Genomic DNA, 15,041 nt, shown 5'->3' with positions numbered 1-15,041 from the left:
CTTTTGATTGAAATGAATGGTTGCTGTATAATCATGATATCATTGAATACCAAAAATTTCTGCTTATGTCTTATTAACAACCATTTGATTTTAAATGAAAGCTTATAAGAGTGCACTATTCAGGGATTCAGTAAAGGCAAAAGGTAGGGGGAGTTTTATATGTAAAACCTCTATTATATATAACCTTAGTCTGGTCAGTACATTAGGGAAATGCTTTGTGTATATAAGAAACCATGTACTGAACTGCCAAAGTTGACACGCTCTATGTGTACTTATTTTGCTGTACTACAGGAATTAAAATTTAAATAATTTGTGGTTACTTGCATTTGACCAAGACCTGTATACAACTATTAATTCATATAGACTAAGATAAAGGTACTAGATAAAATGTGCAAAACCTCTTTTTAATTTGAAAATTGAGGACTGGACACAAAAAATGCTACAGAAGAATAACTAATACATTTACAATTATGACTTCATTTTCATTCAATAATTCTGTGTACTAAACAAATACACCAAGAAGTGTTCCACTATCACTAAATAAATAAATAAATAAATAAATAAATAAAATTTAATTAAATTCAAGTCTCTTTGCTCAAGGAGCGTTTGGAATTGCATAAGACTCCTGTGAGTACTGCTTTCCCTTGTGGTCTTCTTCTATTCCTCATTGCTTTCCGACACCTGAAGGACACTCCAAGCGTCTCCATTAGCTCGCTGAAAAAAATACACTGAAAAAGAAGGTAAAGCCAAAAGTGAGCGCTCATTCTAAAAGAGTAACATTAATCTGTCTTACCTTAAAATCTAAATCAGCATTAAGTGAAAGGCATGTTGATATGGAAATTGCTTGGCAGTTCCGGTAAACCTTACTAAAGTTTTTTACAAAAAAAAAACAAAAAAAAAACCTTATTGTAAACTTAATAAAACTTAATTAAGCCTTACTGAATACATATTATTTCTCTTGCAGAAGTGTGAAGTCGAATTAATGTAGGACTGTCATCATTTCATCCCAGTTTCTGTCAAGTGCTTTTCTTTTCTTTTTTTCATGCAGTTCATGCAGTCTTTTGTAAAAATAATTAAATAAATAAATAAATAACCTTTCAGCCATTGTCAGGTCATGTTCCTGAGAAGAAAGCAGCCTAATGCCTTTCTTTCTCCAGTTGGAACAAATAACATTTTTAATTACCTCAATTAATCTGTGTCACATTAATGTAAATTACCATGAATAATTTTCTTAAAAGCACACAAGATTAAATGAGTCAGAAATAACAAATTCAACGAATTGCCATCACTAATGGAAGTCTTTTGCTTTCTATTTTTTTTTATCTGAGGGGGGATACATTTAGACAGTGCATGTACAAGTGAACAAAGGTATAGTTAAAGGGACTGGTGATTAATAAGGTCACACGCACCCCTTCAAAAGCTACTGAGGTGAGAGTGGGAGTGATCAATGCAAGGAGCACACATCATCCTCAAGCAGGTGCCCACTCTCTAAATCTGTGGATTTGGATGTGGCAGTGAGTGACGGTGAATCATGTCTCTGCAGCTGCCGGGACTGAACCCCATAATAGAAGCAAAATGCCTTGCAGATGAAAGACACAACACATAAAATAAACGAAAATAAATTGAATCATGCAAATAAATTTAAGGTAACAAATGAGTCCTTATTGAGAGAAAAATAGAATAAAATAAGGTAAAGTAAATATAAAATAAACCTGTACTCTAATCCATAAACATGTACTGATACTCTAATGCTGAACAATGAATTCCAGACAAGATATTTTTAAACCTGTTAAATCATCCCCACCTCCTCAACATCACTGTTCTGGCGAGATTTGTAGACGAACTCTCCAATTGCCACAAAAACAGAGAGAACAAGGCCAGCAGCAAGCACAATGAAGATGCCCCCAATGTTCTCTACTCCCAAGGCATTGGCCTCCTTGTTGTTCTCCTCAGGGCAGCCATTCCCCCTCCACCACTTCTCCTTCATCATGTGGAGCTTGCCCTCCTCCTGGAGCTGCAGAATAGCAATGGTCATCTTGTCCCGGTAAGGTGAACCTGGGAAAGACACAACTATTATGCTGTAGCTTGTGAAACTGGATAATGGACATATTCATCTTTACAGTGCATATAGTTTCACAAACAATGGAGTTGCTTATAGGCATTAATGATTTACATTTTGTAGAATAAACTATATCAAAATATAAAATTATTGCCTGGAAATTTCCTTTCAGCTCCAAAAATAATCCAAGCAAAATCAATAAAGATGTAAAGTATATCTCATTAAAAAGAAATAAAACCTACAAAATAACATTTTTCAAAAGCTTGCACAACAGGAGCATGTATTTATTTGCATTGTCCAAAATGTGTTTGTTAATCTGTAGCCTTTGAGTCCATCAGTTGTTTTACCTATAGGTGTTCCTACTCCATAGCCTTTGGAGTCTATGAGTCCCCCAACCTGTGTGAGGTTACAGTTTCTCTGGCTAATGTATTCTATGCTGGTGGACTCCATGAGGAGGGCGTAGTCTGTGGTGAGAACACGTGTGATACCCTCTTTATTGTTCTTCACCAGGGCCGTGTTCTTCCTGCTGCTCATGAATGCCCACATCTTCTCGTATGTTGAGATCTTTGACTTCTGAAAGCAAACAAAAGCAAAACCAAGTAGCTACCGACTAAACATTCTAAGGGTAAAGAGCAATACCATGATTTCTTAGATCTTTTCTCTATCAATGTCACACTTATCAGTGATAAAATGTGGGTCAGATCTGTGTAGCTGATGTGTGATAAAATTGTACCTATTGTGCCTCTCAGGATCAAGTGCAGAAGGCAAGGTGCCACTGATATACAGCCTTTGTGTTTAGAGAGCTCAGCCAGGTGAAATAGGCCAGCTGCAATCTGAATCTTTCTGGGTTGATTTAATTTGTTTTGTTCGCCTACCTGTCACCATTTTATTAGCTACAGGAATGCAGTAATCACGGTCTTTAATCTTTTCTGGGTAAACCATACTGGCTGTGTTAGCTCTCCTGACCCTAGCATGGTTCTATGCTGTCAGGCTCTGTCTTTCTTTTTGCTTGTGTCTTTCTTGCACTACAATATTACTCTGTTTTTCTGCCTCCATCCTTAAAAGCAGACGTAAGTGGGCTTTTTTTATGTAAGCAGCATAAATATAGCTCACACACACTACAGAAATAGCATATACAGACACTTCTGTGTGAAATCTTACCTTAAAGAAAGTCATGGTGGAACCGTCTCTCACTGCTCCATATTCTATTCTAGATTGCTTGGCTAGATCATCAGCTGAATCGATTGGTGCATCCATCCGTTCCACAGTCAGAAATGCAGCCAGGTTTGCGGTGTAGGATGATATGATGATTAGTGTGAAGAACCACCAAATACCCCCAACAATTCTGGTGGATAAAGCCTTGGGCATCTGATCTGACCCTGTCACAATAAGTAGGAGAATTGTTCTGTGCAATATAAGAACACCTTAAAAATAAAGTTAGGACCTGCATTAAAAGTGCTGAAATGATAAATGATTCATGAAAATGAATAACAATCATTTACCATAAATATTGTCAGAACTGTAATTTGTGACTATTTTTCATTATTTATAGCATTATCATTTTTGCTTCCAAGTATTACTTACTACATTATATCACACAATAAGAAGGCGTAAGCACTGAAGGGCTATGCGTAACTATAAACTACACGAATCTATTAATATACGCTATATGGTCAAAGGTTTGTGAAAACTTGACACCAAGTTATGCATTTTTAATTCAGCCCATTTACATGAACATGAAGCATGTGATCTGCAGAGGGGCAGATGTATTTAATCTTATATTTATTTTATACCACCAGGGCCGTGTTAGTACAGAAACATTGTTTAAAAATCTAAACAATGACTTACTGCAGCATTTATAATATACTAACTTCTTCATTATCTGTATTATATACTTCACTAACTAATTATTTTGTTTCTTCATTATCATAAGAATCTTCATTAATTTCCATGTCTCCAGAAAGCCCTCATTACTAAGATAGTAACTTGTTTATAAATTAATGAGTAACCTGACTCATTTGTTATTCATTAAGCACTTTGTTAATGGAGCTTGCATGCAGTTCTACCTTAAAAAAAGGTAAAGGACACTAATATCTTTGCAAGAATCTTCACCATGCCATTAATTGCCCTATGGTTAATTTTATTAGTAGTAGCATGGTGGAGCATGTCGGTAGAATGGTGGAGCAGGGCAGTGCCAGTGGTTTAAATCCCAGCTTTGACCACATGGTTGTTAGCTTTACTATTGCCATGTTCAGATCTGGTATTCATACTGTATATGTTTCTAGAGGTTGTTAGGGATGCAACAGTATGCAGCCTTTCAACAACCTTTGACTTATAACTTATAGAAATATTTAGAGAAATCAGATCAGAAGAAGCTCTGATTAAATCTGAAGTCAATGCTGTCAACTATTAATAGGGTTACACTAGACAGATGTTAAAACCAAACTGACCAACTGAAGCATGAACACACGCATTCAAGGGTGGTAATAGACTACAGCACAATGTTTGTGGATAAATATTCAGGAAATGTTCTGTTTACAATATGGCAATGCCTATTAATTTGGCCTATGTTTTAGGTAACTGGATGAAAGTGGCATCAGAAAACTTCAGGTATGAATAGAATAAAATACATTTATTCGGAATGTAAAGACTTTCATGTTTGGCTGCTCAGAAGACACATAGTTCAGAGTCTTTGGTCAGGCTTTGACATTTCCTTTGACTTGTCAGGTATTACTATTACCCTATGATTCACAAAGTACATCAATCAGCTATATTTATTGGAAAGCAAACACCAACACACAACTGCCATTACCCTGTTTTACAGCCAGAAAAAAATTAATTCAACATATTATGGAACATTTAAAGGAATTGTTCATCTGAAAAAAACTAATGGTAGCCATCAAATTAATATAGCTGTAACGAGTCTGTCTGTGTTTTCCTTTGTTTCTGTCTGCTGTCATTCCCTGCTGTTACTTGTTGGCCCCGCCCACTTATTTGTTACCATGGACATTAATTGCACTCAATCTCTTCCCCAGGTGTTTTGTCCTAGTCTTTGATTGTCTCCGCCTTGTGATTGGTTCTTGTTCACTATATCTACTCTGTTTGTCCACTTCCCTGGTGTTAGTCGTTGTTTGGTGTAGTATGTTGTCTGTCCCTGTCCCTGTCCCTGTTCCTGTTCCGGTTCTGCCCTGTTTTGCCTGCCACTTGCCTTTGCCTTACCGTGACAATAGCCCTGTTATACTGATTGAGTGACAATAGCCCTGTTATACTGATTGAACGACATTAGCCTTCATATATGAGGCGGATCTATGAACGCACACATACAAGTTAACAAAGGCTTATTGATATGTAAGAAGTTTGCTAAAAATATGAGCTTGTATTTTTTTGGAAGACCCAAACAACTGGAATTACTTCCATAACAGGATGCTGAATAGGCTGCAACACTAGATGTTTGCATTTCAGCTTTGACCTGGGATTAGAATGGGCCAACTGAGGAACTTAGGATAAACACTAGAGTTAGGGAAAATACCAAATTTTCTTTTTATAGATATATAATCTCCTGTTATTCTTCATGATGCATTTTGTAATGAACTTTATATTGTAATATAAAGTGTAGTGATTTTTAACTCAAGCCCAGTAACAGGCATAATTATTATTCCTTACAGAGCTCATTGTTAAAGTTATTATTAATTATTATTAGTATTAAACAATCCAGAATCACGTAATCAGCCTACAGCCTGAAGTAAGGCAAGACAGGTCACCACAGGCCAACATACGCCCTGGCAAAGTAATGCAGGACATTCAGGCAAAAAGGGGCAAAATGGAGCAGTCAAATTATTAACTTAATATACAAAATTGGACATTAGATGTAACATGACACAGGTGAAGTCACAAGTGTTGAAGACTGGCATTATAATCTGATGAATAATAACATATTCATTTATCAGTAATTCTATGCTACAAAATTAAAGACACTTCTGTGTCTATGAGTGTATATTTTATTCAACAGAACTTATTTTTTAATTTCCTACCTTGCCTCATGAGTGCTGCAACTCCAAACCACAAACTATTTAATAATGTAAAGTTGTTTTCCATTACATCTGATGAAGGATTGCAGGGATGAGGGTTATACCATTCATATGGTGTGAACCTGTATAAAGATTGAACAAGATTATTATGCACAACCAATACAGGCATGCCCATAAAACTGTGCAGTTTAATATTTAAGTTTTTCAAAGGAGAGGAACTACACATTTCATAATTAGGGGACCCATTTTCGGATCTCTGGTGCAAAAAGTAGGTCAAGACAAAGTCAAGCTTACAGCAGGTTTTGCAGACAGATTAATTTGCATATATTACGATGAAACTTAACACAGAGTGTTAAGACGCTCATTTGGATTTCCATTACATTTGGAAGTGTGTGTAATCTTGCTACATTGGTTTCTTTATTTCATAAATGCTCTCTATACCCATAGAAAGATGGACATCAAACCTGGATTTAAAGCCACACTAAAGATCTTTGACAACAGATTATGGTTAAAAACCTGACAATAGCAACATTCTCAAATGAAACAACTTTCATTGTGAAAAACAATAATTCTGCATTTGCATTTTTCCCTGATAAGCTAAAGGAATCACTTTCTCTGAAAACTTGATCTTGAAAAAACCTTCGTGTCAACAATGCAAAATGTCAGCTTTGGTATGATTAATATACCTAGCAATAATGAAGAGAACGCAGCTGACCCCCAAACATGCCAACAGCACATACATCCAGATGTCTGGGGTGAGAGGGTTGAGGAAAGAGAAGACTCCTGGGTTGGTGCCATTGGGTTTACGGTACAAGATACTAATACCTAGGGTCATAAACGGCTTAGAAAAATCTATGACTTTTTCTCGCACATAAGTGATGGTCAAAGGGGCCACAGCCAGATCAGCTACCTGGAGAGAAAACAAACAGGTGGTCATTCATTTAGAGCAAAACAAATGCATGCATACATGTGAAAGATGATCTGCACAGTGATTAGTATGGATTTGGAAGCCATTCAACATTTCAAGAATTCTAGTACTAAAACCTGTTAGACTGATGAAAATTACTGTGAATCACACATTAGGGTTTAAAACCTTTGTCACAGTATAATTAAAGAAGTTGAATAGACGATTCATTTAACTCTTTTTAGTATTATGTGTCAAATAAAATACTTGCCAGTTATTTAAACAATCTAAATTAATCAAACCACACTGAATTAATTATCCAATCAGCCAGACCAAAATATGTATTTAATTAAATGCACTACATTAACTCTCTAATCAGGTTTTTAATATATTATACTGTCCTCTTTATGCAGCAGCATTTTATAATATGACACATAATAATTACAATTACAATAATAAAACAATTTCTCCTGCAATGTCTGTATGAAAAAAGCACAAATTCTGCACCAGCCATAAAATTCTTTGGTAAATGAAGTGTGTGAGACTCACATGGTCAATGAGCTCCCTGACCATTCCGTTCCATTCCCCCTTATCATTTTGGGCACCGTACTTGCCATCTGACACCAGCCTGACTTCATAGCTGAATCCCAGAATGTTGGAGAGCTCCTTAAGCAGATCCAAACAGAAGCCTTCAAAGCGATCATTCCCATAAAGCACTTTATCAGACTTCTTATACATTACATATGGGTTCTCCTGCAAACACCCAAAAGAAATCCACTTAATTAAAATACCTTAATAGCCCTACTCCATTATTACACAGTTAAAGTTAATTGTATTAACTAATTTTGTTATGCAATTCTGTTAGAATTCAATATTCACAGATAATAACGCTTTTTTAAAATCTTACCAGAATTGTGGTAACAATCAAAGTTCTGTTATTCAGAGAATCTGTGATGTTATTAGAGCTGTCCCTTGTTTCAGTCAGGTTAAAACCAGTGTATGATTTCCATACCCCAATCTATGAATAATGTAAAATTAATACATCACAGGAAGAAACAAATCCAGCATATTATACAAGGTTGGGAAAAAAATACACTAACAACAAAATGTAATATGGAATTGTGTTAATACAGGTGAAAAAGAATAGATGTTTAGTTTTAGCTGATTTTAAAGCTATAACACAACAGTTTATAGGTTCACAAAATAGTCCATTACAGTTGTATATCCAAAGATGTGTATTATCTTATATCTGTATTATCTTATCCATATGTGTAGCCACATATGAAATGGTTCAAATCTGCACTTAATCCTTGCAATCTGTGTAAAACTAGAGTTGACAAAACAGAACCTGTAATATGAAGTTAGTAATGTGAATTTTGTGATGTGACTTCACCAGGGACATAATTGGAGTTTGCAAAGTTTAAATTTTTAAAAAAAAATATTTTAGTGAGACACCTCAATTGTAATATTATTTCAAATATTTAATTTAAAATGTATTAAAAAAAAGTTCATGTTTAATTTTTCTTGGCACATAACTTAAATGGTATTCTTTCAACATTTTCTTTCAAATGGTATTCTTTCAAGATTTTAGCTGTCACAATGAATCTAATTTAGCAAAATTTTTCAAATTTTGTTGAATGAACCATTAATTACAATACTATTTTTAATATTCAATGAATTAAAGTTAGAAAAAAAAGTTATGATTTGTAATATATATATATATATATATATATATATATATATATATATATATATATATATATATATATATATATATATATACTGTAGGGGAGTGGGGAGTGACATCAAATTAAATATTTTTTAACAATTTGTGAAGTACTGCAATACATTTGGTTTACATATTGGCATTTCTTAAGTTAAATATATTAATGTATAGATCAAACATATCTTGTATATGTAAAACAAAAGGGTGGTGATGGAGTGGGACAGAGAGCTTGTGGAATGGGTCTGAATGGAGTTTTTAAGGAATGTTGGAGATGGGGAGAATTTTGTTCTACTGTGGCTGTCAAGCTTGAATCTTGGAGTTGGTAAAACAAAAGATAAATACAAGCATTCAATTTGACAATTGCATGAATTAAATAAGCATTGTCAACATTTTCAATTATGTGATGTGGTGGATTAACTGGAGCTGTTAGCAATAAGTATATTTAAGGCAATAGTGCCATTAAATGACAAGCCTGCCTCTGTTTGACAATGTATTTATTAACAGCACCATAAGCCACTTTAAGCATAGTGCAATTCATACAGAACCACTCCAAAGATTTCTAGAAGGCCCAAAAAAATTGCTTTAAAAATAGGTGAATGCTTCTCTGCAAACACTGCCAGTGGATTAACTATGTTTTGGAAATATATTGTTTCCTAAGAATTCAGCACTGACAAATACGGAGGCTTTTCATTACTCTGAATACATAAAAATGTAATTAGTGCTATTAGTTAGAATTTAAATATTCCCAAATCTCAGCTGTGCTTTATCCTTGTGAGAGTTCAGGGATAATCAGTGGAGGAAATTAATAAGGAAAGATTCATATACAAAGATGACTAGAAAGGGTAAGGGATATTTTGTTTAAGGTCTGAAAAATCAATAAGAAGACAACAAACCTTTGTCCACAATTTAGTACGACGTGGCGCACCTTCATCTACATGCTTTTGAAAAGTAAGGATATAAAATTAGTTCTTTAACAATTCCTGTATTCCTTCAGATCACTTTGAGAATGACTACATATTAAAACGAATAAAAAAAGTATTAATTTAAAAAAATGTGTTTGTTTTAAAATGTTTTTCTTTGAACCCACCCATTTATCAAGTGATCAAAAATATTGAATCACTTGAATAATAGATATAGCTTTCCAGGTCTGCCTTGTTAGACTGACTGCTAAAATAATTATTAGCTCTGAATAACTAAAACTGGTTTGAGCCATGGATTTCACCTTTGCATGCTACATTTGTTGTAAAGGACAAATCAGCAGAAAGATCAAAGAGCTGTCAATGGGAGAAATGCAAGCCAACATGAACAACAACCTCCACTTGGCAGAATCACAATCTACTGTTTGAATAAAACCTTGAGAGCAGAACTATTAGAAGCCAAACCACAAGATGCGAACCACTCGTCATCAGTAGAATCAAAAGGCCAGATTGGAAGAAGTTCAGAGATACACAAGAGCCACAAAAGATTTAAAAACAAAATAAACCAAAGTAATGGAAAGTGTGGACAACGAAAGGGTCTGCTCTCAGTCCAAAACATACAGTTCAAGCTCATGGCATCATGGCTTCGGCAAGGCTGCTTCTCTGACAGGCTCACTGAGTTTATTGATGATGGAACTCATGAAAGTAGCAGCAGAATGAATTCAGATGTTTACAGAAACATTGTCTGCCAGTTTACAGAAAAATGCATCCAAACTAATTGGAAGGAACGTCATCATGCAGCAGGACAATGATCCAAAACACACTGCCAACACAGCAAAGTACTTCAAAATGATAAAAAAAATAAATAAAAATTGAAGATTAATATTCAAAGATTTTAGACTGGCCAAGTCAATCACCAGACCTTAAACCAATTAAACGGCATTTCGCCAACTGAAGAGGAGACTAGGTGAAATATCCTAAAACAAACAACTGAAAGAAGCTTCAGTAAATGTCCAGAAAAGCAACTTAAATGATGAATGTCAAAGTTTGATGAAAGTAGGTCGCCAGTCTGTTGAAATTATTAAAGGCAAAAGTTATACAACCAAATACAAGCCTTATTGTAGACAAACAGTCCCATTTTCTGTAAACCTCATACTCATATACCAGGGTACATTATATAACATTCAAAAAGAAGAATGTAATGAATAGATTGGATCTAGACAAATCTGTCAATGATCCACCAGTCCAAGTACTGCTCCATTAGACGCTCTAAAATTTTCTTTTTTCAGAACTTTACCTAAGCTGCCTCACCTTTGTTGTACCTTCCTCCATAAGGCTGATGAGGTCCAAATCAAAGTCTCTCCTCAGTCCATCAGTCTTGTTAAGGACAATGCGTCCTGTCAGTCCGTCCCATCGAGCCTGGGGTGTTCACCAAGGTGAAGAAGAGACAAATGCTTAGATGAGATTTGCAGTTAATTATTAAGTTACACCTCAGTCATCAATGCAGAACAAGCAAAGTCAACTTTTAGCAACACATTGTAATTGTTCATAGCCTCCATAATATCTGACAGAACTTTGTCAATAAGAATTTGCAAGAAGGGATCCTAATGTGCAACTGCAGACTCAAATGTTGAAAAATTCAACGGGTGAATACTCATTGCTTATGCAAGGGCTATTACCTCACTGTAATTCAGTAACTGCATTTTAAAATAATGCTAATTTATTCAACAAAATGTAACTTTTTGATTAGTAGTTTCACCTGCAACTACCGCAAAGAGTACCATATTTGGGTCAGACCAAGAATGATATTAAATACTTTCTTGTGACTCAAATAATGGTGGTAAGGTAAAGCACATGCTGTTATAATGCTTGAGTTACTTTGCATTTTGAAAGATGCATTAACAGAAATACTGCTTGGGGAATGGAAGATGATGTATTAATGTAAACAGGCAACTCTTTTGATTTATGATAGCCATACTGCTAGCCAAAGTCACTGATGCTGGTTTTCACATAAGTAGATTTCCAACCTGTCACAACACCCAGTCATGATCTGTCACAAAACCAGGCCATTACACATTTCCTCTCTGTGATGATCACAGTTCTACTCCCTTATCTCATTACCATTCAGAAGAAGGAAGTCCAAATCCTGTACAGAAGGATGACAGCACTGCTGTGTGTGTGTGTGTGTGTGTGTGTGTGTGTGTGTGTGTGTGTGTGTGTGTGTGTGTGTGTGTGTGTGTGTGTGTGTGTGTTCTCCGATCCAACACACAGGACTCAGCTCAGGCTTTGATAATTAACTGTTAATCCAGTCAGGTTAGACAAAAGAAAATACTACACACAGCTGTGCCTTAAGCCTCAAGCTTTAGATTTTGCGCACCCCTGCAATGAACAGTAATGAGACAGAGAAAAATGCTGTCATTCTACAAAGGTGAATGAACCATGAAACAAAAAGTGACACGAGCCAGGATATATAGCTGTTATCAACATGCACAAAATTTTAAATGATGTAAAATACATACTACTGTCAAATACAGTATATCTGTCACACACAGAACATAAAATAAAACCTTCAAGTAGTCTCAAGTATATTGCTGAGATTTTTCTAAAAGAGCTAAGGAGAGAAGAATTCATGACCTTGTTCTATTCAGGATACTTATTTCACAGGGCTTGTGAAATAAGAGCCATAGTGAGGAAAGCTATACCAGCTTCAACATTGAAATGTGGCCTTGAAGGGCAAAGCATAGCTCCACAGTATAATCTGCACGGCAGTAAGCATATGATGAAGCGCTCAAACCCTAAACCAGATCCGGTACATTGGTTAGTATTATAGGTTTGTGGATAAACTGTGGAAAAGATCACAATGCAAAAAAGTTAAACAACTTAACAATGCAGTAATTGAGTTTTTATGGGTCATTTAAACATGCCATCTGGAGTCATTTGAGTGTGTCCGTCTCTCTCTCTCTCTCTCTCTCTCTCTCGCTCTCTCTCTGAATGCTTTCTGCCTTAATTATACTCTCTGAATCTCTTCTCACATCCACTACTGGAGAGCAATAAATTAGCTAACAAAAAACGAATTAGTCACAAATACTGTTCTTCTGTTCCCATTCAAATATGCAGTGTTTTCCGAACTCACATAATTCCATTGTCCATTATTACTGAAGGCATTCAGTTTGCATGATATAAACAAATATTAAATTGTGCTTATATGGTTACACAATGTTCTGCAAGTTTAATATGCACATAATATTGCATTGATTATTTAATTTAAATTATTTACAGTAATTATTAGGACAATTTATCAAGTACTCCTAAAAAGATGGAATATATGTGACTAAGCATTGTCGTGGAAGTTTTAATTTTCTAGAGATGTAAAGTATAAAGTATCACACTGGTAGGCACAGGCAAGAGTAAAAAGGTTTCACAATTTGTGTGCTGCTATGCAACAGAACCCAACACTCCTCGTGTAGCATGAGTAAGGCCAGGGCCCCGATTATTGATCACATCAAGATTTTATATGCATGATTCAAACAGAAAAAACATGTAAAAGAAAAACATCCTCAATCATTGGCTTAGATGCAAAATGCCTGTGCACCTCCTGATCAAGCTAATCTTGTCCTTAACCCAGGTCTACTACAGCAGTTTATGAGCCTAAGTCACACCAACTCGTCTCCAGTCCCCTCTGTCCTTGTAATATTCTACAAAAACAACCACTTGCAATAACAATTTCTAGTCACAACAACTACCAGTAACAAGCATAGAAGGAAAGGCCCTTAAAAACATCTCTTCTAGTCAAAATTTCCACCACAGCATTTAACTGAACGATTATTTAATGGGCATTAGAAATACTGAGAATCCTAATACAGTAATAACTAATACATATTAAGCTGCTCTAATCTCACATTGCCACATGACAAAAAGCAGGCAGCTGCATTGCATTTTCATTCAAGTCAAGGTTCTGGAGCTGAATGTTCAAAATTGAATTTTTGAGTCTGATGTCTGTAGGCCATCTTGAAAACTTACAGTAACTGGAATTGTGTTGAAGGAGTACTACAACCTAAAGCACCTCCAGGAACTCATTTAATAGTCATCTTTTGTGTGATGAATTCTTCGAGCAAAGGGTAAGCGCAAGCTATAAAATGGACAAGGCTGGTGATTTAAACTACATTCAGAGTGCATCAAGCCACACATTTATCAAAGTCCATTTTCTGCTCACATATTCTGGCCTGAAAAATATCTTTGGCATCTTTGGGAGCCTTCAGGTAAAGTGAATAAAAGTGTAATGCATCAAATAAACAAACTTGGAGGTAAAAAATTGTTACTGCTATTCCAGTACTAAAATGCAGTTTAAGATTCCAAAATTGCAATGGTTTTTCATTTTAATCTCTCGTGTTACATTTGATGAATAATATAAAATAGGGCTATAACAGTATGTCTGTGTACTGTTATAACCTCTAATTATGTTATGGCATGGATTGTTTGAATTTGGCGGTAAAATACTTTCCAGTAAACACAAAAAATTGCTTCGGTACCTAACAGTAGTTTAAAAGCTACAAATACCTTGTAAATACCTTATGTACTTTTAGAGGACCAGTGGTAAGGGGTTTAAAGGAAAGTTATAAAAGACAAACTGTAGAAAATGGACAACATTAAATCTTGTTTTCCAGAATTACAGTCTTTAAAAGAATCTAATTACTTGCCTTGACTATTTAGAATCAGTATTTTGCTACAGTTCTGGAGGGTTTGTGGTAAAAGTCTTTGGTGAACTGGGATATCTGGATGTTGTCACCTTACCATCCTCGCAAGTCGGTCAGGTTTGCAGACCGTGGAGTGGTGGGATGCTTTATAGGATGTTTCTGTCACCTTCTGGCTCTCCCTTTTAGTTATGCTGTCATAGCTAGTCTTGCCGTAGTCCCTGTCTGCACTTGATCCCTCCTCTCTCTCTCTCTCTCTCTCTCTCTCTCTCTCTCTCTCTCCCTCTGTGTCGAGCTATACATGCCACTCCCAAACTCCCAGTGTTCTGAGTTTCTAGTCTGTTCTTCTCTTCTTACAGACTTACTTTGTCAATCCAGACATTCTACCCCTGGTTGCAGATCAATCCCCGGCAGGGTATTGTCATTTCAGACAGTCAGTCATGGGATTGCTGTGTATGAGGCCGTCCGGAGACTGTCATGCCATTTTGAACCATTTGTTTTGTCAGTCAGTTGTATGGTCTGGTCTTTATTAGCAATAATTTGAAGACTTAAAATAATTTGAATAATTTGACAGGAAGGAATTAGTGTTGGGTCCATGTTGAACACTCTGTCCCATTAGTTCCTCAGGAGCTCTGAGTTACACAATTATTATTATTGTTGTAGAAATGACATTATTTACATTTAAATTATTTACTGTCCAGTGTCATCCACATGAG

The 15,041-nt window shown here is 35.6% G+C and overlaps 1 protein-coding gene across 5 annotated transcripts in view; it reads right to left on the bottom strand.

Moving 5' to 3' along the window:
* Window positions 1-383: 383 nt before the first annotated feature.
* grik1a (glutamate receptor, ionotropic, kainate 1a) overlaps window positions 384-15,041 on the bottom strand; it is a 52,105-nt gene continuing 37,447 nt past the window's right edge. For 3 of the 5 annotated variants that reach the window (XM_027171750.2, XM_047804516.1, XM_047804514.1), the window contains exons 8-16: window positions 10,946-11,053; window positions 7,899-8,009; window positions 7,541-7,744; window positions 6,774-6,997; window positions 6,091-6,209; window positions 3,221-3,438; window positions 2,407-2,632; window positions 1,805-2,055; window positions 384-728 (exon numbers count right to left, since the gene is read on the bottom strand). In XM_027171750.2, coding sequence (XP_027027551.2) covers window positions 582-728; window positions 1,805-2,055; window positions 2,407-2,632; window positions 3,221-3,438; window positions 6,091-6,209; window positions 6,774-6,997; window positions 7,541-7,744; window positions 7,899-8,009; window positions 10,946-11,053 — 1,608 coding nt within the window. In that variant the 3' untranslated portion in view covers window positions 384-581. Of the gene's footprint in view, window positions 729-1,409; window positions 1,580-1,804; window positions 2,056-2,406; window positions 2,633-3,220; window positions 3,439-6,090; window positions 6,210-6,773; window positions 6,998-7,540; window positions 7,745-7,898; window positions 8,010-10,945; window positions 11,054-15,041 lie in introns of all 5 variants that reach the window. The other 2 variants (XM_027171751.2, XM_047804515.1) reach the window with 1 other exon arrangement.

Source organism: Tachysurus fulvidraco, chromosome 20 (assembly GCF_022655615.1).
Source record: "Tachysurus fulvidraco isolate hzauxx_2018 chromosome 20, HZAU_PFXX_2.0, whole genome shotgun sequence".
Classification (NCBI taxonomy): domain Eukaryota; kingdom Metazoa; phylum Chordata; class Actinopteri; order Siluriformes; family Bagridae; genus Tachysurus; species Tachysurus fulvidraco.
Note: the sequence above shows the minus strand (reverse complement) of the source record. Positions and strands in the feature narration are given on the sequence as shown.